Source organism: Coenobita brevimanus, chromosome 57 (assembly GCF_032717465.1).
Source record: "Coenobita brevimanus isolate Jiangsu-jjx chromosome 57, ASM3271746v2, whole genome shotgun sequence".
Lineage (NCBI taxonomy): Eukaryota > Metazoa > Arthropoda > Malacostraca > Decapoda > Coenobitidae > Coenobita > Coenobita brevimanus.
In genome coordinates this window covers 60,248,583-60,271,394 of record NC_137010.1, presented here as the reverse complement: position 1 = coordinate 60,271,394, position 22,812 = coordinate 60,248,583, and the positions used below count along the sequence as shown (strand labels likewise).

The 22,812-nt window shown below is 43.7% G+C and overlaps 1 protein-coding gene across 4 annotated transcripts in view; it reads left to right on the top strand.

Moving 5' to 3' along the window:
- Positions 1-22,812, top strand: part of LOC145402361 (facilitated trehalose transporter Tret1-like) — a 132,914-nt gene that overhangs the window by 54,971 nt on the left and 55,131 nt on the right. For all 4 annotated transcript variants that reach the window (XM_080274513.1, XM_080274515.1, XM_080274512.1 and 1 more), the window contains exon 3: positions 18,742-18,880. In XM_080274513.1, the coding sequence (XP_080130639.1) occupies positions 18,742-18,880 (139 nt within the window). The remainder of the gene's footprint in view (positions 1-18,741; positions 18,881-22,812) is intronic.

Sequence of the window (22,812 nt, the reverse complement as noted above, 5' to 3'; positions counted from 1 at the left end):
TCTGTAGTATTAAATCTGCTGCGCCTGTGTGTGTGTGTGTGTGTGTGTGTGTGTGTGAGAGTGAGAGAGACAGAGACAGAGACAGAGCGAGGGGGGAGGGGGGTTGCCAAGTCGTCATGCTACTGCTGAGACAGAGTATACACCCAGCGAGTGGGTAGGTATGTGGGTCAGTGGGTGGGTGTATGTAGACGAATAGGTCCATGGGTGAATACAGTTATGGGGAAATGGGCCTACGGGGAAGTATTGGCTAAATGTGTATAGTCCATGGGGGAAATAGGTCCATGGGAAAAAAATAGGTCCATGTGAAGTTTGTTTCCCCACGAGGAGAAATTGTCCTTGGTGGAAAATGGGTCTATGGATTAAAAAGTACAAGGGGAAAAAAAGATTCATGGGAAAAATAGGTCCATGTGGTAAAAAAGTCCCTAAGAGATACATATCTGTGATGGAATATAGTTTTAGGGGGAGTTTTATATCAATGAGGAAAATAGGTCTAATAGGGGGAAATGGGTCCATGGAGGGATATAGGTTCTTATGGTGAAAGTAAGTCCATGGAGGAAATAGGTGGATAGAGGGATGAATTATAGGGGTGTGGTCGTGGATGAACTTACACGTGCTAACTTGTCTCATTATGCCGCTGAGGTGAGGGAAATAAGATGCAGAAGGACGATAATCTCTGTTTATATCAGGGCCCGTAGTTTCGTCGGTTAAGGAAGGTCCCTGATACCTTTTCCTAAGCGATTATTTTGCTTATTACACCATAATGCCCTAATCTGTGTTATGTATTTCATTCTAGTGCTGCCATACTCTGCATAAATAACGTACGAAAGGAATTATCCAGCATATCTAAAAATGAATCGCTAAAGAAGAGGTGAAAGGGAGTGTTTACCTGACGAGATTACGGGGCCAGGAGACTGATCTATGCTATTCACTGGTATGGTACGTAAATAAATCACATAATGACTGTGACTGAAAAGATGTGGGATACTTTCAATAGACAGAGTAATTCTGGCAAAAAAAAAAAAAAAAAAAAAATGATCTCTTGATTATTATTTAATTATCGACTAAATTATGGCAATACCATTAATTTTGTTCTTGCTTCAACCAGACGTACAGTAGTTGTTCAGCTTAGAAAAAAGAAAAATCGGAACGGAAGGGCCTGATATGCTTTCCTTAACTTCTTCAAAACGAAACGTCTGGAGACAGCAAGAACATATATACTGAAAAAAAACACTAAGGGGTTCACGTCTGAGCTGCTGCACTGATTTTCATCTGGAGTCATTCCTTATTTATTTTTTTATCTCTTTATGTTGATGCGTTTTTTTTTTTTTTCTACTCCCAATTTATTCAGCTTCAGGGAAACGCTTTGAATTTTTGGCTAGGTATTACAATTGGCATTCATAAACGCTTACACTACATGGGGTTATTTATAACTTATATACAGTGTTTGATGGTCTAAAAAAAAATAAAATCATCATCCAAACATCTTTTCCCAACTCAAGGTTGGAAGAAATACCATAGGGTCCAGAGAGCCAGGAAAAGTGAATGAGCCACACTCCCGTTTAATCTCTATTCAAGCCTCCGGAATCCTGGCTGCACCTAATAGATTGAATAACATAAGACACGTAGCTTCACGCCTATTTGTCAGACAGTGTCAGCCCGACGACTGTCAAGTTAAAAGGGAGTGCTGGGTCCAAGTCATATACTCCTTTACACAAATTCATTCGATCAGTCGACTGCCTGTCAGTTCCCTAGCCTCGTTTGTTCCTATACAGTACCTCCCTTCGTTACACATTCATGTACCATGTCTATCCACCATCTTCTAGGCCTGTCACGTCCCTCCCACATTCAGATTTGCTTGAATACTCCTTTTTCACCACTATTCATAACCATTCTTGCCACATGCCCATGTCATCTAAGCACACTCTATAACTCTGATGTCCACAGACCCCTTTACTCCTTATCTTTCACGAATCACGTCATACCTTATGCAATCCACTCTCAGCAATCCACACTCACTCCTCAACATTTCCATTTCCATTGCTCGTACTCTTGACTTTTCAGTATCATGCTACACCATAGCCTCAATGCCATATATTTGGGTATACACTGAAACCCCATGCAAATCTTTTGCAGCCGCCACACTCAGACTCTCTCTCTCTCTCTCTCTCTTATACCAAGGCCTTTATAACGCCAGCCTCTCTCCTTCCCTTTGGTGCCCTACTTTCCACTTCTTTTGCACATTTATCACTCATTTCTATTACTAGGTCCACGTATTCAAACTTTTCCACCAAACTAAGGCTGTCCATTCACCAGAACATCACAGTCACCTTTTTAACAACCATCACTTTAATCTTATCCACATTTAAATTCAAGGCATGGCACTCACAGACATCCATAAAACCCCACATCAGTTTACTAAACTCTTGTCCGCTATTTACAAGCAGCCCTGTATCATCCGCTTACATTAGGCTCGAGATGCTCCATCCCTCACCATTCATTATCATCGCTATTCCTTTTTACACTATAATCGTGTTTTTAGCTATCTCATTATACCATCCATATATATATATATATATATATATATATATATATATATATATATATATATATATATATATATATATACAGTATGTATATCATCTCAGCCGTTTGTGTGTCCACTGCAGGACCGGCCTATCCCGATCGAAGTGGGGACGATACAGCCAATGTATCTACCAAGTGTCTTAGGCTGTCTAGTAGAGATTGCATGTAGGGTGAGAAGTGCTTGTAAGTGTAATTGTAGTGTTGGAGTGGCTTTGGATGTGTGTGTAGTCTGTGAACCAAGTGTAATTGGCCCGCGCAAGCCGACTGGGTGCAAGCATACTTTATAGTACGCGACACTGGTTCAACCACAGCACCCTTTATGTCCGCCAATGCAGTACGTGGCCTGAAGAACGCTCCCAAAGTTTATTACCTTGGCGGGGCGCGAACCCTCGTTCTTCAGTGTACGAAAACGCACACTTTACCACTGTACGACAAAGGCTCCATATATATATATATATATATATATATATATATTTTGGGGGGGAAGGAATTTTTGGGAATTTTCTTCTGTTTTATACAGTGGGTAAATAAGTGAGCAAGCGTATTTTGTACTTCTACTGCAGCCAACAGTAAATCAGTTACTATTCCATCTTCTCCCGGAGCCTTCCGTCTTTTCATATTTTTAGGACAAATTCTTACTTCATCTGGTGTTACCTCATGTATTTCACTTGTATCTGCTGAAAAGTTAGGTATTGGTACAACTGTTTTTGATGCATACAGTTCTTTGTAATATTCTTCAACTCTCCTCATAATCTTATCTCTGCATTTAATGATTTCACCTTTTTTTTTCTTTCAGTGATCTCATTTGTTGCTTTCCTAGTGTCATTTTACTTCGGACCTGTTTCAGACTTTTTCCATTTTTGATGGTTTCTTTGATCCGATCCATGTTTCTCTTTCTTCTTTCTTTTCTTTGTCTTTTGTTGATAAGCTTATTTAATTGCGCTCGTTCTATTTCGTCTTTCTTTGTTTTTACTTTCATTTCCTTTCGTTTTTTCATAAGCTCGAGTGTCTTTTCTGAATATTTCTTGGCTTTTGTTGTATTACGTTTTCCTACTGCCTTCGCTGATTCTCTTAGCACTTTTGTCAGTGTCATTCAGTTTATCAATGTCACATTCAGCATTACTTAGAGCCTGAAATCTGTTCCTTATTTCCAACTGAAAGGCTGCTTTGTTTTCGTTTACTATTGTTGGGCATATCATTTTATCTTTAATCATCTTCTTTCTTTCACGTCTGAAATTGAATCTAGCTGTGCAACCCACCATTCTATGATCACTACCAAAACATGGTGTAATGCAATAGTTATTTTACTATACAAAAAAGGTGACTCAAAAGATATTAGTAACTATCGACCCATTAGCTTATTATCAGTCATTTACAGACTCTTCACTAAAGTCCTTACGAACAGAATAACAATTTTAGAGGAAAACCAACCTCGTGAACAGGAAGGATTCCGAAGCGGATATTCGACCACTGATCATCTACACACAATGAATCAGCTAACTGAGAAAACTACAGAATATAGTAAACCACTGTGCTTAGGTTTTGTTGATTACGAAAAGGCTTTTGATTCAGTGGAGCACATAGCAATTATAAATTCATTGCGAGAACAAGGAATGAATGAGAACATTGTAAAACTGCTCGAAAACATATATAAAGAGGGAACTGTTACAGTTAAATTACATAAGGACTCGGAAAAAATTAAGATTGAGAAGGGGGTGCGACAGGGAGATACAATTTCATCAAAATTGTTTACAGCATGCCTAGAAAGTATTTTCAGAAAGCTAGACTGGGAAAACAAAGGAGTGAACATACATTAGATGAAGAAAAGCTAAACCATTAAGATTTGCAGATGACATTGTCCTAATCTCAGAAACAGCGGAGGCATTGCAAGAAATGTTAAATGACCTGAATAGAGAAAGTCTGAAAGTAGGACTGAAGATGAACCGGAGTAAAACTAAAGTAATGTTTAATCCACAAACACCAAAAAGCGTCATCAGAATAAGCGACGAAATTCTTGAAGAAGTTGAGGAGTACAACTACTTGGGACAAATACTAAACTTAACGAAAGATCATGATAGCGAAATAAAAAGACGTATTTAAAATGCGTGGCTTGAAAAATAGTGCCCCCGAAGAATACCATAGTACCCCCGACGACAGGGCAAGCCAAGAACAGCGTAGTGTGCCCACAGATACGCCGACACCCCCACACGGACCCCACTGGGTGGCCGCCACCAGCCACAAACACTCCGGGCAACAGCGACACATGTCAGCCCGGGCCGTGCGCCCCTGTGACATGCAGCCACCACGCCGCCGCCACCGTGGGAGAAGGACACTACCTTCGCGTAGTGGTAGTGCTGAGCCAGCTAGGGATGGAGTTAGAAAACATACTCCAGATGGCGCCCCTCTGGTATAGACGATCTATGGTCGCTCCCAAGGTGTTCCGGTAGAGATGATCTATGGTTGCTCCCAAGGTGTTCCGGTGGAGACGATCTATGGTCGCTCCCAAGGTGTTCCGGTAGAGACGATCTATGGTCGCTCCCAAGGTGTTCTGGTAGAGACGATCAATGGTCGCTCCCAAGGTGTTCCGGTAGAGACGATCTATGGTCGCTCCCAAGGTGTTCCGGTAGAGACGATCTATGGTCGCTCCCAAGGTGTTCCGGTAGAGACGATCTATGGTCGCTCCCAAGGTGTTCCGGTAGAGACGATCTATGGTCGCTCCCAAGGTGTTCCGGTAGAGACGGTCTATGGTCGCTCCCAAGGTGTTCCGGTAGAGACGATCTATGGTCGCTCCCAAGGTGTTCCGGTAGAGACGATCTATGGTCGCTCCCAAGGTGCTCCGGTAGAGATGATCTATGGTCGCTCCCAAGGTGCTCCGGTAGAGACGATCTATGGTCGCTCCCATCCTCGTGAGACGATCTATGGTCGCTCCGAGAGTGTCGTGGTAGAGACGACCTATTGTCGCTCCCTCCCTCGTGAGACGATCTACGGTCGCTCCGAGGGCGTGCAGAGTAGGGAGACGTCCCCACAGCAGGAGACTGGAGCCCAGGCTTCCTGTCCCAGAGTGACCCAGACAGGCCTCCCAGCCTCCCCTGGTCTCTGTTCCCTACGCCTGGCTCTAGAGCAGACGCACCTGACGGACCCCAGTGGAAGTCGCTGCCGCAGCCCTCCCCTGTCGGCGCCCCTAGACGCTGGAGACCCCAGCCCACAGTCTCTCTCGGTTCTCCCCAGGACACCCGGGCGTGATCTCTCTACGCCCCCACGACGCCGGGACCTATCACAAAGGTTCCTGGAGCTATTCGGCCCCAGTCCCGAGAGCCACACGCCGGAGCCAAGTCCGGAAGCCACGGGGAGTCCAGGACACGAGAGGATGCCCTTACGAGTTATCCCGTGCCCTCTCGGCACGCCTGGCATTGACAGTGCCCCTAGCCCAGCAGGATCACTGATGACATGTTCCTGCCTATCCCCCTGATGAATACGTGTGATATTGTAACATGAGTGATTTAGGTTAAGTGTGATTTCCCCTAATGTAAGTATTGTGCAGTGATTTCATATAGTGAATATCGGGGTAAATAAGATCACAGTGAGAAGTTAAAGGACGAGAGTGTGGAACAAGATCTGATTGATTATATGTGTGAGTGACATCTCTGTTATACAATTAATAAGCCTGTGCCTATAAAAACATACCCCCATTACTGTGAAGGAATATTGTGAACGGAAGTATTAATAGTATTCTCTCCTTCCCCCACGCTGTGGAACAAGATCTGATTGACTATACGTGTGAGTGACATCTCTGTTATACAATAAATAAGCCTGTGCCTATAAAGACATACCCCCATTACTGTGAAGGAATATTGCGAAAGGAAGTATTAATAGTATTCTCTCCCTCTCCCATGCTACCAATAAATCTTGTTTACCACCCGCTCTCACTCCCATATCTCAAGTAAGTGTAAATCAAGGATAAAATCAATTACCAAAGTATTTTGGCTAGCGGGAACCATGTAAACTTCACGGCTAATATCTGCCGCCTTAGAGTATTACCATAACTTTCCCCTAGCCGTCACAAGTCACTCCCCGCACCTCCCCTATCTCCTCCTAGTGAGACTCAACCCCCTCCCGCGCCCCCGCGCGAGCGCCTATATTTACTGCACTCCTGATACATTAGGATTGTATGTGTTGTCATTAGTATCAGAGAAGCAAGTATCCTGCGAGATACTCATATCCTAGATAAGGTTTTATATTGCTATATACTGTGCTGTAATATCTGCTGATTTGTCCTGTGTCTTGTGGTAATATACGTGTAAAGGTTGTTGCCTAGAGTTTTTGTGTCCTGCCTCTCTTTATTGCACTAGCTCCGGTCTCGAAAGAGGACCCCGCTCCACATTAGGTGAAATAGGAACGAGAAATCGAGCCTAGTTGCACCTAGCATTACAGTATTACAATTGGATGGAAAACTTTCGGTAAACATAGAGACTTTATGAAAAGTAGCTTGCCAGTTTGTATGAAAGAAAAGTATATAACGAATGTATAATTCCAGCTATGACGTATGGTTGTAAGACCTAGAAACTGAAAAATCAATGGAAAATAAATTAATCCGTTCTCAGAGAGCAATGGAAAGGTCAGTGTTGGGAATAGCTTTAAGAGACAGGCAAAGATCAACTTGGGTGAGAGAGCAGACTAAAGTCAAAGATATTATACAGTAGAAGTTATAAAAGAACAGAAATAGAGGTGGGCAGGCCATATAGCAAGAATAAGGGATAACCAATGGAGCAAGAGGCTGACTGACTGGACATAAGAAATTGTAAGCGTAGCAGAAAAAGGCCAGACAGGAGAAGGAGAGATGAGATAGAGAAATTTGCAGGGAAAACATGGCAAAGATTGGCACAGTCAAGGAATTCGTGGAGAAGGTTGGGGGAGGCCTTTGTTCAGCAGTGCACTAGTTATGGTTGATGATTATATATATATATATATATATATATATATATATATATATATATATATATATATATATATATAAGAGGGAGGGGGAGGCCGAGGATGAGATGGAGGGATGGGGTGGAGAGGTATATGAGAGAGGGGGTGTGAGTTGGGAGCAAGGCAGTGAAATGGCGGGGGACAGGGCGACTTGGAGGCGATTTGTTTGTGGCCACCCCAAACGGGATTGAGGCGTCTGGCAATATATATATATATATATATATATATATATATATATATATATATATATATATATATATATATATCATCATCATCAGCCTTTGAGGTCCACTGCAGGACCGGCCTATCCCTACCGAAGCAGGGACGATACAGCCAATGTATCTCTACCCAGTGGCTTAGGCTGTCTGGTATGTAGGGTGAGAAGTGCATGTGAGTGTGACTGTAGTGGCTTTGGATGTGTGTGTAGTCTGTGAACCAAGTGTAATCGGCCCGCCTAAGCCGATTGGGTGCAAGCATACTAGTATGCGACACTGGTCCAACCACAGCACCCCTTGTGTCCACCAAAGTAGCAAGTGGCTTGGTGAACGCTTCCCAAAGTTTTTACAACTCTTGTAGGAGGCGAACCCGCGTTCACCAGCGTGTTAGACGCACACTCTACCACTGTACCACAGAGGCTCCATATATATATATATATATATATATATATATATATATATATATATATATATTGTTACATAGCCTATGATTTCATCATCCTTTGTGTAATTCTAACATACAGTATGCTGCATGTTTGATCACGAGCGTGTTCTACCTCACTCCCCCCTTCTCCCCTTATAGTAGAGTAAGTCGTTCTTTCTGTTGTTCAGAGCAGGATTGTCAATTCTTTGTCCCCTATGGCTTCATTTGCGCGTCCTTCTTACAAGTTGTATCAAGCTCTGCCGGCCCCTATAAAATGAGCTCAGTCTCTGCATTATTGCCACTTAGATCTACTCATTTTGTTCACATCTCTGTCCTCCCCTGCACAGTTATTATTGTGAGTGCTCAGGAAGTCTCCAGCCATCTAGCAGCTGTGTAATTTGAGTATAAGTGTTATTGCATTTTTTCATGTACTGTGTAGCATAAGGTGTTAATTCTTAGGCCTAGTAGGGTTTTTGTGATTAATGTAAAGTTTCATGTCAGCCAATTGTTAATAATAGTTTGTATTTGTAATAATTTATCTTGCATTAACTGAGCATTATCCAGTGTATTCTCATTTTATCAGGGCTGACTTAGATAAATTTACTCTTGCTAATTTCGTGTTAATAGAGGCTATTGCAGTTAACCATATATTTAACCTGTTTTTGCCATTACATTATCCTTATGAGTCCTGAATGTTTTATTGTTAGTTTGAGCATTAAACTTTAACTTGTAATTTTACCTAACTCTTTTGTTTTGAACCTGGAACTTTACGGGACAGTAGTGATTTTTAGTATTCTCACTTAAAGTGTACATTATCTTTCTCTGTTCCGTAACATAAATTTGGCGACCTCGCCAGGATATTCAGGATATTATCATAAGGATATTGCTTGATATTTTGTGACTGTGATTTATTCATAATGTCTACTATTACTACGCTTGATGAAGCCAAAGATTTTTTGTCAAATGTGCAAACAGTGTGTGATGTAGAAAACAGAACAAAGAATGAACTTAAGCTTGTTGCTCAACAGTTGGGAATTGCTGTTTGCTCTCACCATTCTAAAGATCAAATTGTTGACATGGTTAATGAAAGCTTGTTTAATGTAACTCCTCCAAATGAGCAAACGCAGATTGAATTAGCTAAGTTACAGCTAGCCCTGCAGGAGGCTCGTGCTAAGGAGGCTGAATTTCAGGCAAAAGCTAAGGAGGCCAAGGCACAAGTTGAAATTGCTAGGATTCAGGCAGACCATGAGTATCGCATGAAACAAGGTGGAACTGGATCATCTAACTCTGATGATTTTGATGTGGCTAAAAATGTTAAACTTGTCCCTCCTTTTAATGAATCTGATTTAACTAAGTATTTTCAGTTGTTTAAGAGGGTAGCTACAGGTTTTAATTGGCCCAAAGAGTATTGGCCAGTACTCCTTCAAACTGTTCTCACCAGTAAAGCTCAAGTTACTTATGCATCTTTGCCTCAGGATCAATCTGATAATTATGATGTAGTTAAGAGCTTGATTCTTAAGGCCTATGAGCTTGTTCCTGAAGCCTATAGAGTAAAATTTAGGACAACTTATAAGCAAGATAAGCAATCCCATGCTGAGTATGCAAAAATCAAAGAAGATCTGTTAGAGCAGTGGTTAAATTCTAAGAATGTGGATTCTGATTTTGGTAAATTTAAGCAGTTGATTTTGCTGGAGGACTTCAAAAGGTGTATTTATAAAGATGTAAGCCAATATCTTGATGAGAAAAGAATAGATAATTTGTCTGATGCTGCAGTTTTAGCTGATGAATATGTTCTCACTCACAAGAGATATTCTAAAGAAAAAGGGAAAGCTGAGAGTAAGTACGTTACCTCTACTCAGAGTACAGGTAACAGGAAAGAGAATAAAGATGATGTTTCTCAGGAAGTAAATACCAGCTTCACCTCTAGGTTTCAGAAAAGTAAATGTACTTATTGTAGTAAGCTTGGTCATACTACGGAGAAATGTTTCAGGAGACAGCGTGATGTGAACAAAAAGGAGTCTTTAAATATTCAGTCAATTGGTCTAGTGTCCACCCTTGAGAGTTCCCAGAATTCTTTAACTGAGTTAACTGAACCTGCTTTGAGGGGTAAATTAAATTCTCATGATGGAGCTCCTCTTTTGAGCAGTAACATGGGTGACACTCTCAAGAGTTCATGTGCTAATTTCCTGTCTGATGGTTTTGTCAGTCCTCTGGACAGTAATGACAGGAAATCAGTTAAAATATATCGTGATACAGGTGCTTGCCAATCCCTTATGCTGACCAGTGTTCTAGGCTCTAATGTTAATTCCTCTGATGAAACTGTAATCTTACAAGGTGTAGGGAATAATTACTTCTCTGTCCCTCTGCAGAGTGAATTTAGAGTCTGGTTTTGTTAATGGTTCCGTTATGGTTGGGTTGGTTGAGACACTCCTAATGTCAGGTGTAACTTTCTTACTTGGAAATGATATTGGTGGAAGTCAAGTGTGTCCAGCTCCTCAGTTTTCTAGTGAGCCAGTGGCTGCGGCCCAGGGTTGTGATGTCCCTGATGTGTTCCCTGCATGTGCTGTCACTAGGGCTAAGTCTAGAGTTACTGGTGACTTAGAGGATAATGATGACGATGATGTTATCATAGCTGACACTTTTCTTGCTAATTTGGACCACTTACCAGATGAGGCAGTACCCCGTAGTGTTGATAATTTGTCTTGTCAAGAGTTGGTGGAGTTGCAGGTTGCTGACCCTGAGTTGAAAGGTCTAGCTAACTCTGCTTGCAGTGAGGGAGAGTCAGCTGGTGCTTCTACTTGTTATTATATAAAGTCAGGAGTACTTATGAGGAAGTGGAGACCCCCAACAGCATCAGCCAACTGTGAGTGGGAGGTTGTACATCAAGTTGTCATCCCTCGTGTTTGTAGGCAGGATATCATTAGAGTGGCTCATGATTCCAGTTTGGCAGGACACCTTGGAGTGAGGAAGACTGTGGCACGCATTTTGAAACACTTCTACTGGCCAGGTATCTTCAGGGATGTTTCCTGGTATTGTAAGTCTTGTCACACCTGTCAAGTTGTGGGGAAGTGTAATCAGACCGAAAAGGTTGCACCTCTAGTTCCCATTCCTCCTTTTGAGGCGTCTTTCACCCGTGTGTTGGTGGATATTGTGGGCCCTCTTCCTAAGACTTCTTCAGGATTTTCTTATGTGTTGACCCTGATTGATATGGCTACTCGTTATCTTGAAGCCATTCCACTTAGAAATATCTCAGCAAAGAACGTGGTTAAGGAAATGCTAGGGTTCTTCACAAAGTTTAGTTTGCCCAAGGAGGTACAGTCAGACCGGGGAAGTAATTTCATGTCAAATGTTTTCAAGCAGTCTCTGAAAGAGTTGGGCATCACCCAGATCGCGTCTTCAGCTTACCATCCCCAGACTCAAGGAGCGTTGGAGAGAGATCATCAAACACTCAAATCGATGCTCAAGAAATACTGTTTGGAACATCAGAAAGACTGGGATAAAGGTCTTCCATTCGTTGTGTTTGCCGCAAGAGAATCTCCAAATGAATCACTGGGCTTCTCACCTTTTGAACTACTGTTTGGCCATGAAGTAAGAGGACCCCTTAAGCTATTCAAGGAATGCTGGCTGTCGGAGGAAGATGACGTCAACCTGCTGCAGTATGTGATGAAGTTCAAAGAACGGCTGTCCACTGCTTTACAGCTGGCGAGAGAGAATTTAGGAGCTGCTCAGGAGAAGATGAAGACTTGGTATGATAAGAAGTCCAGGTTACGCCACTTTCAGCCAGGAGATCAGGTTTTGATTCTGCTACCGGTGCATGGGCAACCTCTTCAAGCCAAGTTTAGTGGTTCTTATTTCGTGGAGAAGAAACTCAGTGATGTCACGTATGTCATCGCCACACCAGATCGTAGAAAGAACAAGCAACTTTGTCACATCAGCATGCTAAATTATATCACAGGCGAGACGAAAATAACCAAGTCTGCACTGTATCTGTTCCACCCGAGTCTGCAAGTGAAGTTCTCCCATGCAGCATGAGCCTGAGTGATAGTTTGGGGAAGAATCCTAATATCATGAATGATCTCCAGACTAAGCTTTCTCATCTAGCTCCCGAGGAAAGGCAGGAGTTTTCGGCATTACTGCAGGAGTATCTGCAACTGTTCCGTGCCACTCCAGGAAGAACCACTGTGTTGATGCATGATGTTGATGTTGGAGACGCAAAGCCAATTAAACTGCCTCCTTACCGTGTGAACCCAGTGAAAGTTCCTCTCATCCAGAAGGAGCTTGGCTACCTGTTGGACCACAAGATGATTGAGCCCTGTCAGAGCGAGTGGAGTTCTCCTGTCACTCTAGTCCCTAAGCCAGGTGGGTCACAGCGGCTTTACATTAACTACAGACGTGTTAATCAGATAACCAAAACAGACACTTACCCTCTCCCTCGCGTGGAAGATTGCATAGACAAGATCGGAAAGGCTAGGTACATAAGTAAGTTTGATTTGTTAAAGGGATACTGGCAAGTACCTATGACTGAACGTGCTAGGGAGATCTCATGTTTTGTAACACTAGGAAAGACTTTTGCATGTTCTGTGGTGCCATGTGGTGTGAAGAATGCACCAGCCACATTTCAGAAGCTCATGAATGTTGTAACAGAGGGTTTGGCGGGGTGTGTTGTTTATATTGATGATGTATTGATCTTCAGTGACAACTGGAAAGATCACCTATGCCATGTCAGTAAATTTCTTGAGCGTTTGGTTCAGGCTAATCTTGTAGCTAATTTATCAAAGTATGAGTTTGGTCAAGCTAAAGTTCAGTACCTTGGGTACGTAATTGGTGATGGATATGTTGCACCACCAGGAGCTAAGGTTCAGGTTATAAGTGATCTTCCCAGACCTAAAAGTAGGAAAGAGCTACAAAGATTTTTGGGAATGGTAGGTTATTACAGGAGATTTGTTCTTAACTTTTCAATTCTTGTATCACCACTTACAGACCTACTGAAAAAGGGAGTTAAATTTGTCTGGACCGATAACTGTGAATCCTCTTTCAACAAACTTAAAGCTATCCTATTAAGTCAGCCAGTGCTCGCTACTCCAAATTTTGCTAAGTCTTTTAACATGGCTGTTAACGCAAGTGATACAGGAGCTGGGGCTGTTTTGCTGCAAGATGAAGATCAGGGTATTGAACACCCTGTATCTTATTACAGTAAGAAGTTCACTCCACCTCAAAAGATCTACCCAACTATTGAGAAAGAGCTTTTGGCCTTGATTTTGGGTTTACAGCATTTTTCATTTTATTTGTGTTCTGGTTTTGACCCCATAGTCATTTATACCGATCATAACCCACTGAAATTCCTTAGTATGTTTAGAGATAAAAATCAGAGATTGACAAGATGGAGTCTACTTCTTCAGTATTCATTAGACATACAACATGTCAAGGGGAAAGAAAATGTTATTGCAGATTGCTTATCTAGACTTTAGACAGATTGTTTTAGAGTAATAAGAAATTTCCTTTATAAATTTCTTTTTCTTTGTGGGGAGGTGTTACATAGCCTATGATTTCATCATCCTTTGTGTAATTCTAACGTATAGTATGCTGAATGTTTGATCACGAGCGTGTTCTACCTCACTCCCCCCTTCTCCCCTTATAGTAGAGTAAGTCGTTCTTTCTGTTGTTCAGAGCAGGATTGTCAACTCTTTGTCCCCTATGGCTTCATTTGCGCGTCCTTCTTACAAGTTGTATCAAGCTCTGCCGGCCCTTATATAATGAGCTCAGTCTCTGCATTATTGCCACTTAGATCTACTCCTCATTTTGTTCACATCTCTGTCCTCCCCTGCACAGTTATTATTGTGAGTGCTCAGGAAGTCTCCAGCCATCTAGCAGCTGTGTAATTTGAGTATAAGTGTTATTGCATTTTTTCTTGTACTGTGTAGCATAAGGTATTAATTCTTAGGCCTGGTAGGGTTTTTGTGATTAATGTAAAGTTTCATGTCAGCCAATTCTTAATAATAGTTTGTATTTGTAATAATTTATCTTGCATTAACTGAGCATTATCCAGTGTATTCTCATTTTATCAGGGCTGACTTAGATAAATTTACTCTTGCTAATTTCGTGTTAATAGAGGCTATTGCAGTTAACCATATATTTAACCTGTTTTTGCCATTACATTATCCTTATGAGTCCTGAATGTTTTATTGTTAGTTTGAGCATTAAACTTTAACTTGTAATTTTACCTAACTCTTTTGTTTTGAACCTGGAACTTTACGGGACAGTAGTGATTTTTAGTATTCTCACAAGTGTACAGTCACTCATAAAAGAAACGACCCCCCCGGCCAAGACACCTTTCAACCAACATGATATCGGTCCTGGTAACACTGTAAATGACGTCAGGTGTGGGGGTGTGAAGCTGCGTTTGGGGGAGGTTCATTCAAAGTTCAATCTAAGTGTGTCGAGCCCATTCATTTAACCCTTGAGGCCGAGGGTTTCATTTGCATCTTATTCCTGCCACCGGTTGACGCTTTTATTCAGCTAATGATAAACTTTTTCAAATGTGATGGGTTACATACATATGCCTTGATAAACTCCATACAGTACAATAGACCTTTCCTGAGTTGATAAAATCGTCTGTTAACAGCAAGAATAGTGACTTCACCAGGAGCCAAGGAGTTAATAATATGGTTTTGATACGGGAATATGGAAATATAAAGAAAAACACAGGTATGTTTCCATTTTGCTCTGTGTTAAAGGATACATATAAGTTGAATAGTATTGAATATTATTTTACATTCACAAAAAATATATTAAATCATACTGTAAGTAATAATAGTTACACACAAACATAACAATCAGCATTAGAGTACAATAACATCCAAAGATGTTCATAAGTATAATAAATATACCATCATGTCAATTATGCCATGTGTAACTTATACCTTTATACAATACTGCGATTATGGGATAAGTATCTGTGAGCATTCGACTATGACATTTAGAGGTGGGCCAAACAACTAATATTTTCCCCAGTTTCCATTTGCCGCGATGATTGCATTCTGTCGGGAACGGACTCTACTAGACGCTGAGTGTAGTTAGGGATGCGTCTAATATTCTCCCACTCAGCTATTGCATGGTTTTCGATGGCCTCGCGGTTTCACCGTGAACATCCCATGTCCTGACCATCATGGCCCACACATTTTCTATAACGTTAATGTCACATCCTTTGCTTGCCAATCTATCACCTCGATTTCCGGATGTTCACGGAACCAATCCCTTACTACACGACTCATATGAACAGGGGATCGATCATGAACAAATCGTATCGGGTCAGGGGCTGGAATTGCTTTCTCACGAATGGATGGCAGAATACTATTCAGTATTTCTACATATTTTAGAGAAGTCAAGTTTCTGTCTATCTTTGTCAAATCCCCAAGACCCCCAGACCATATCCAGCCATGAAACGACAAGCTGTTGTGTCCATTCCTGCGGACTTCCTGGATGTTTCGTGTCACATACCGTGTATTTGGTGGACGCCAACACACATGCTGACGAGCAGCAGTTGTTGAGAAACTTTTCTCGTCTGTCCAAATTACAGTCTGCCAGAACTGTAAGTCAAAGATATCCTGGGTATATCGCCGAGCAAAGGCAAGCCTCATTTCCCTGTTTGCATGAGTTTATTTTTCCTTCTGAGCAGGGACTGAACACTTTAGTCCTGCCTCATTTATGTGATGCCTCGTGGTTTCAGGGTTACACCGTAATTGTAGGTCTTGTGTATGGTCAACAGCTGAAGTGTGCGGTCTCTCCAACACAGCTTGTAAAAGTCGCCGATCATCAGCTGGAGACAGAATCCGTGGCCGTCCACTTCTAGGTCGAGTAGCAAGCGTACCCTCTCCATCCCATCGTCGTATCCACCACTTCACTGTCATAATAGTAACACCTCTTGCCCGGGCGATGGCTTTCAGTGGCATGCCGGCATCCCTCATACCGATAATGGCTGCCCTTGCGCCTATTACCTCGGGCCGATCAGCATGTCCCGTAGGAATGTGTGCCCTCTGTCGAATATTTGGGTCTAGGCTGCTCCATTCTGCAACATGGTTTACGTAAGCCACTATATTTACCTTCTCATACAGCAATATGAATTGGGCATAATTGCCTAGTCCATTAGACAACACACTAAACTCAGCCCAATATCAAATGGTGGACCATACCAGAGGTGACTTAAGAGGGTACCCTCTTAAGTCACATTCACATACACTCAGTTGCTCATTTTATGGAATAATTATAATACACCCCATTGTTCTGTTGTGTGTGTGTGTGTGTGTGTGTGTGTGTGTGTGTGTGTGTGTGTGTGTTTGTGTGTGTGTGTCACTATTCGACACTCATTATACGGTAGATATTACTTGGTTATTTATACACAAGTCCAGTAATAACACACTATGAGGAAATAATGAAATAAAAATTATGACAAGTGTTATAGAGCCATAAACTGCACCATATAGTATGCTATGCGGAACAGTGAACTATTAATTATAAAGAATGAACGACTTTACCAATGCAGTAAAAGGGATGACTTAAGTCGAGAGTATACTGCATTCCTATATTCCTCAACATTCCTCGACGGCTCGGAAAGCCCCCCCCCCCAGTACACACACACACACACACACACACACAATTATAGATTACACTGAGTATTATGTGGTTATACATTATAATGGTATATATTTAACCAAGGTAGCCTGCCATTATAAATAAAACCTTGAATCTGATAACCCAGAATCCGACAACCTAGACTCTGATAACAGACATGGTTGCCGCGAACCACTCCGTGCCTTCTAATCCTCCCTTCCCAATATCTGGTTTCAAACAATGTCTGGGATAGATTAAAGTGATACCTTATCAACTTCTTAAGAACCAGGTTTATCTTTATATGATTGACAGTTTTACTGCACATCTGCGGTGGCCACACACCTCATTAATGTGTGATCATGTGTGTGATGGCAGTACTGTGCTTCGTCGGCTAAACGGACCAGAGAGAGAGAGAGAGTGACGGTGATAGTGGTAGCGACAGTGACAGTTAGGGTGAGAGTGCGAGTGAGGCTGAAAGTGTGAGTGTGTGAGAGTGTGAGAGAGAGTGAAGGTGAGAGTAAGGTGAGAGTGGGTGAGGGTGAGAGTAGTGGGTGGGATTTATGAAGGTGTGCGGCATTAATGCATAAATTGTTCGGGTATGGGAATGTGTTATCACCCGAAAGTTCTTTGTTCTTGTAGCATAAAGTTAATTTTGTGTGAAGGACAACATAACAAGTCAGATATAATGGATGTTTGACTCGAAATGTGGATTGAAGCAGTGTTTCGTGTAGATTAACTCCGCCCTCCTCTCAAACACCCCTCCTCATCCCCCCATATGGCTGACGTCAAATACACTGTTACCAACACTGAATACCCCGAGTTATATTGCCTCTAACGCAGGGGGGAGTCTTTTCTTTTATGAGTGACTGTACATTATCTTTCTCTGTTCCTTAACAATATATATATATATATATATATATATATATATATATATATATATATATATATATATATATACACACACACACACAGTATGACAGCCATGTGGATATTATACAACCTTTTTTCACGCCAGCAATGATCTTGAACCATTCGTTTAGATACCCACCCACCTTTACAAACAAGAGTACCTTCGTCAACGCTCTTAAAGGCACTCTGCAGTTTACCATGCACACCATACATACGTAAAGCCTTCTGCAATTTTTCTCTGTTTACCTTGTGTGCGTTTTCCAGATCCATAAATGCCGTAAAGTCCTTATGGTCCTTCTCACAAGCCTTCGCCACTCTCTGTCCCGCTGTGAATATTTGATTCACACATCTCTGAGCACTCTTAAAACCACCTGATCGTTACTGACCAGGCTTTCTGATATATCCATTATTTTCTCCGTGATAATTCTTCCTTATACCTTCCCTACAACATTCAGAAAATTTATGCCATAATTTTTGCACTCACTTCTCTCGCCTTTATTCATACACTAGGGTACAAGCATCTCATCCATTTTCCTATATACTGGTATTGTTTCAATCATCCATGCCGTCTTACGTATCTCAAACAAACACCTCATTCTACTCTCCTCACTACACTTAATCATCTCTGCATACAACTTTAAAGGCCTAAATAAAAAATCTGAGGTGTTTCGAGATATCAGTCCTATGAAGAGTATGGCCATGAAAATAAGTAATATACTGATATTTCCTTGCCGACCGTGACGAAGAAAGGTGTAAACTGAATTATTTTTAGGTGATACCAATATGATGCATAGAGACACAAAAATGAGATGAAAAGGAAGAATACTCTCTGTCGCTCAAGGAAGACTAAGAAATATGAAAGCAGAAAGAGAAGAAACAAAAGTTTTCCATTTGGGATGAGTGGGAACTTATCATCCTGGGAGGACTGTGGAACTTATCATCCTCATATCTTTAAACTTTATTCGTTATCTGCCTTATTGACCCTTGTGCACCCTTTTGGGAAAATGTATTTAAACTAAATTATTTTTCCAGATAGTTTTCGTGGTGGGGGTGGGGTGCGCAGTGATGGAGAACGGCATGGTGTACGGCTGGAGCGCTGTTTTGCCAACGATGCAGTCCAGCAACACCACACAAGGATTTACCATCACGCAGGAGGACGTCTCGTGGTTGGGTGAGAGCAAAAGTAGATGATAATAATGCTTACATTCCCGGAGTTTTTTTTTTTTTCTGTTTCTTCTTGGTGCAGGTGTTGGTGTTCTTATCAACGCTTATTGCAGTTGGTATGAAAAATACCATGCATGTACCTGGGTGCACCGTCATGAAGCACTTTCCCTTTCAGTTAAGGCCTTTCCAATGGTTTTAACCCTCCTCAGGTACACCTGGGTCTGACAGACCCGGGCATTTTTTTTTTTTTTTTCAATGGTATAGTTCAGTAACTTATAGATGCCTGGGATCCCTGTCATTCTTAATAGCTTCCTAATTTTTTGTACCCATGCAGGGTGTAGGGGGTTACTTTCGTGTCTCTCTATGTTTTTCCAATATATCACTCAGCATTGTATGTCAGGTCTGTGAGACCCACGTATAACTGAGGAGGGAGGAGAATTTTTCACTGCGAGTTTGCAAGTTGATTTTATGTTCTGTGGGATCCACTATGCCCATATTGAAGGTCCTCCATCCCTGAAGTTATGACACAAGTGCTAAGTTCATCGTGTTCTTGTTTTCGTGTATGGCGACTGCAACCATCCCCCCACCACCTCCCCTGCCCTGCCCCCACTCCCTAACCACCTCTCCCCGCAATAAACCACTGATCTGCGACTCCTCCTCCTGGACTTTCAGGACATTTTCTCATCGGGACCCACAGACATCGAACACACAACCATCCTATCCCACGAGATACACACAACTGACCCTCCCATCTGGCAACCTGCACACCGGAAGAATCCCATGCAACAGGCAGAAGACTCGCAGGTCCAGGACATGTTAAATGTCGGCATCGTTTCTCCATCAACTAGCCCGTGGTCCTCTCCGGTCATCCTCATCAAAAAGAAGGACGGGACGCTCCGGTTCTGTGTGGATCACTGTCACTTGAATGATGTCACCACAAAGGACGCCACCCCCCTACCAAGAATCGACGACTCCCTGGACTCCCTTTATGGGGCATTGTGGTTTTCCACTTTAGAGCTGCAGTCAAGTTACTGGCAGGTCCCTGTGCACCTGGAAGACCGAGGGAAAACCGCCTTCTCCACCAATAACGGGTAACGGGAAGCACTACGAGTTCAATGTGCTCCCCTTCAGCCTGTGCAATGCCCTGGCCATGTTTTCTCGCCTGATGGAGTCCGTACTGAGCGGCCTAACTTGGGAGATCTTCCTTGCATACCTCGATGATGTCATCATCTTTAGTAGGACCTGGGCCGACCACCTCCACTGCCTACATCAGGCCTTCTCCAGGATCCGCCATGCTGAACTCACACTTCGCCCATCCAAGTGTGTCCTGGCTCAAAGATCGGTCTCTTTCCTGGGACATGTCATATCGAAGAAGGGCATCACTCCCGACCCTGAGAAACTTAAAGCCATAGCTGAACTCCCTCTACCATGGAATGTACACGAGATCTGTGCATTCATTGGTCTCGCCTCCTACTACAGGCGTTTTGTTAAGGGATTTACCACCATCGCTAAGCCGCTGCATGACCTCACAGAAAAGGGGGAGCCATTCACCTGGATGGAAGATTGCCTCCAAGCCTTCAGGACTCTCAAGGATAAACTCATCACAGTTCCCAACGTTGCCTTCCCCGATTATACTCTACCCTTCCGCCTATATACCAACGTCTCACTGGTGGTTATTGGAGCTGTACTAGCCCAGGTGCAGGACGGCAGAGAACACCTGTGCCAGCTGCACCCTCAACCAGGCGGAACGAAACTACACAGCCACGAAACGGGAGTGCCTTGGTATCATCTGGGCCCTCTAGCACTTCCATGCCTGTCTGGCAGGTACCTCATTATGATCATCACGGATCATCAATCCCTCCAGTTGCTCCGCCAATCCAACACCAAAAACGCACGGATGATCCACTGGCGAGAAACCTTGGAAGAATTTTACTTCGATATATCTTACCGCGTAGGCAAACTCCACACAAATGCTGATGCCCTCTCTAGACTCCCTGTGAATGCCATCCAGGCCGCCCCCACCATCATACAACGTTGGCAAGCGAAAGACCGCCCTGACTGGATACCTGCCCACATTTTCGCCAAGCTGCAGCGACATGGCGACCTGTAGTATACTCAGTCTGGCCACAAAGCCCTTGACCCCGATGCCACCATGGACACCCGCACCCACCTCCATGCCAACAACGGAATACACCTGGGCACAAAAAAACTACTCCAGACTTTCAACACCTTCTGGGCCTCACATCCCTCAAAACTAGCACAAGTCGTGCAGGCCTGCCGAGCGTGCGCCCTCGGAAAAGATACCACATGCACGCCTGGCCCCACAGGCCACCTTGTGGCCAGCAAACTGTGGCAATTGCTATCAGTTGATGTCGTTGGCCCCCTTCCACTCAAATCGGGCTACCGATACATCATCACATTCATAGATACCTATTCGAGATTTCTGATAGCATGCCCCGCAAAAGAACATCACGCCCTCACCGTCGCAGATGCCCTGATCTGCCACGTATTTCCATACTTTGGCATACCTCAAGCCCTACACTCTGACAATGCTCCCGATTTTACAGGAAAAGTATGGACAAAACTATCCGTCCTGTCTGGGTACAACATTTCCCAGTCTTCCCCCCTACTGGCCGCAAGGGAACAGCATCTGTGAGCACAGCCACCGCACGCTCCTAAATCAAGTGCGACCAAAATTCTAACCACACAAAGTGACAACTGGCCAGCACACGTCAAAATCATCCAGTGGGGCATGAACACCTGCCCATGTGATGACGGCATCACACCATATGAACTGGTATTTGGTGAAACACCCCTACTGCTCCCACTCCGTCACCACCTATAGGCCCCTGCAAACCCCACTGCTTCTGACCCTCTCAACCACCTCAGAATCTCCAACATCTGCAGGACACCCAAGATCTCACCCCAGACACCTCACACTCGAACCCCTACAAACCTGACAATCTGGTCATGGTGGCCACCCTGCCCATCCCTAACAAGCTCACCCCCCGCTTCACTGGTCCCTACGAAATAGTGAATGTCCCCAACCCATACCAGGCAACTATCAAATACCACCACACCACTTGCACCTACAGGAATTGACACGTGCGACGCTCCCCTGCGACAAGCACGCCACCCCACCGACCACACCACCCGCTGACCCCATCCCTCACCACCTCCCCTGTTCCTAATAACTCCTGTGCCTACTACCTATCCACCCTCCATCTCCTCCACCACATCCGACGCCCCTGCCATGACCACCACCCCACCATCGCTAACCCCACCCTCTCCGACCTCCACCCCCACCACACACCTCCTCGCCCCTTCCACCTCCCCTCCCTCATCATCTCCAACCATGGATGCCCACTCAAGCCCCACCACCACGACCGCCCACAACCCATCCAGCCACTTCCCATCCACGCAGCCACCCGCACTCCCACCCTCCACCCCGGCTTCCACCTCCACCTCTCCTTCTCCCACCCCATATCCCACATCCCCTCCAGCTCATCAACCCCCAAGCTCCACTCCCACAAACGCCCAACCCTTGCCTCACTGAACTCTGCCACGCCCCCCACCCCAAGCACGCCCATTCCCCACACACCACTCTCCACCCACGCCTGTACTAACCACCACCCACACTCAATCAGGCCGCCTATCCTGCCCACCCACCTGCTACACCCACACACCCTCACCAACCCCCACTTCCACTTCCAACATCGCCCTCCCTCACTCCTAGACCACATTACCCACAAGATAATATCTCAGTGGCTCGCCCCACGAAGCCAATTTACCTCTGATGCCCTTATAAAAGCACGCCAGCATCATCTCTCTCCAGTCTCCAGCTAAACTTCACTCCATACGTCCCACCACCACTACCAGATATGAAGATCACAGCCGGTTTTTGGACCCCACACCAAGGGCGCAGACGTCACATCCAGG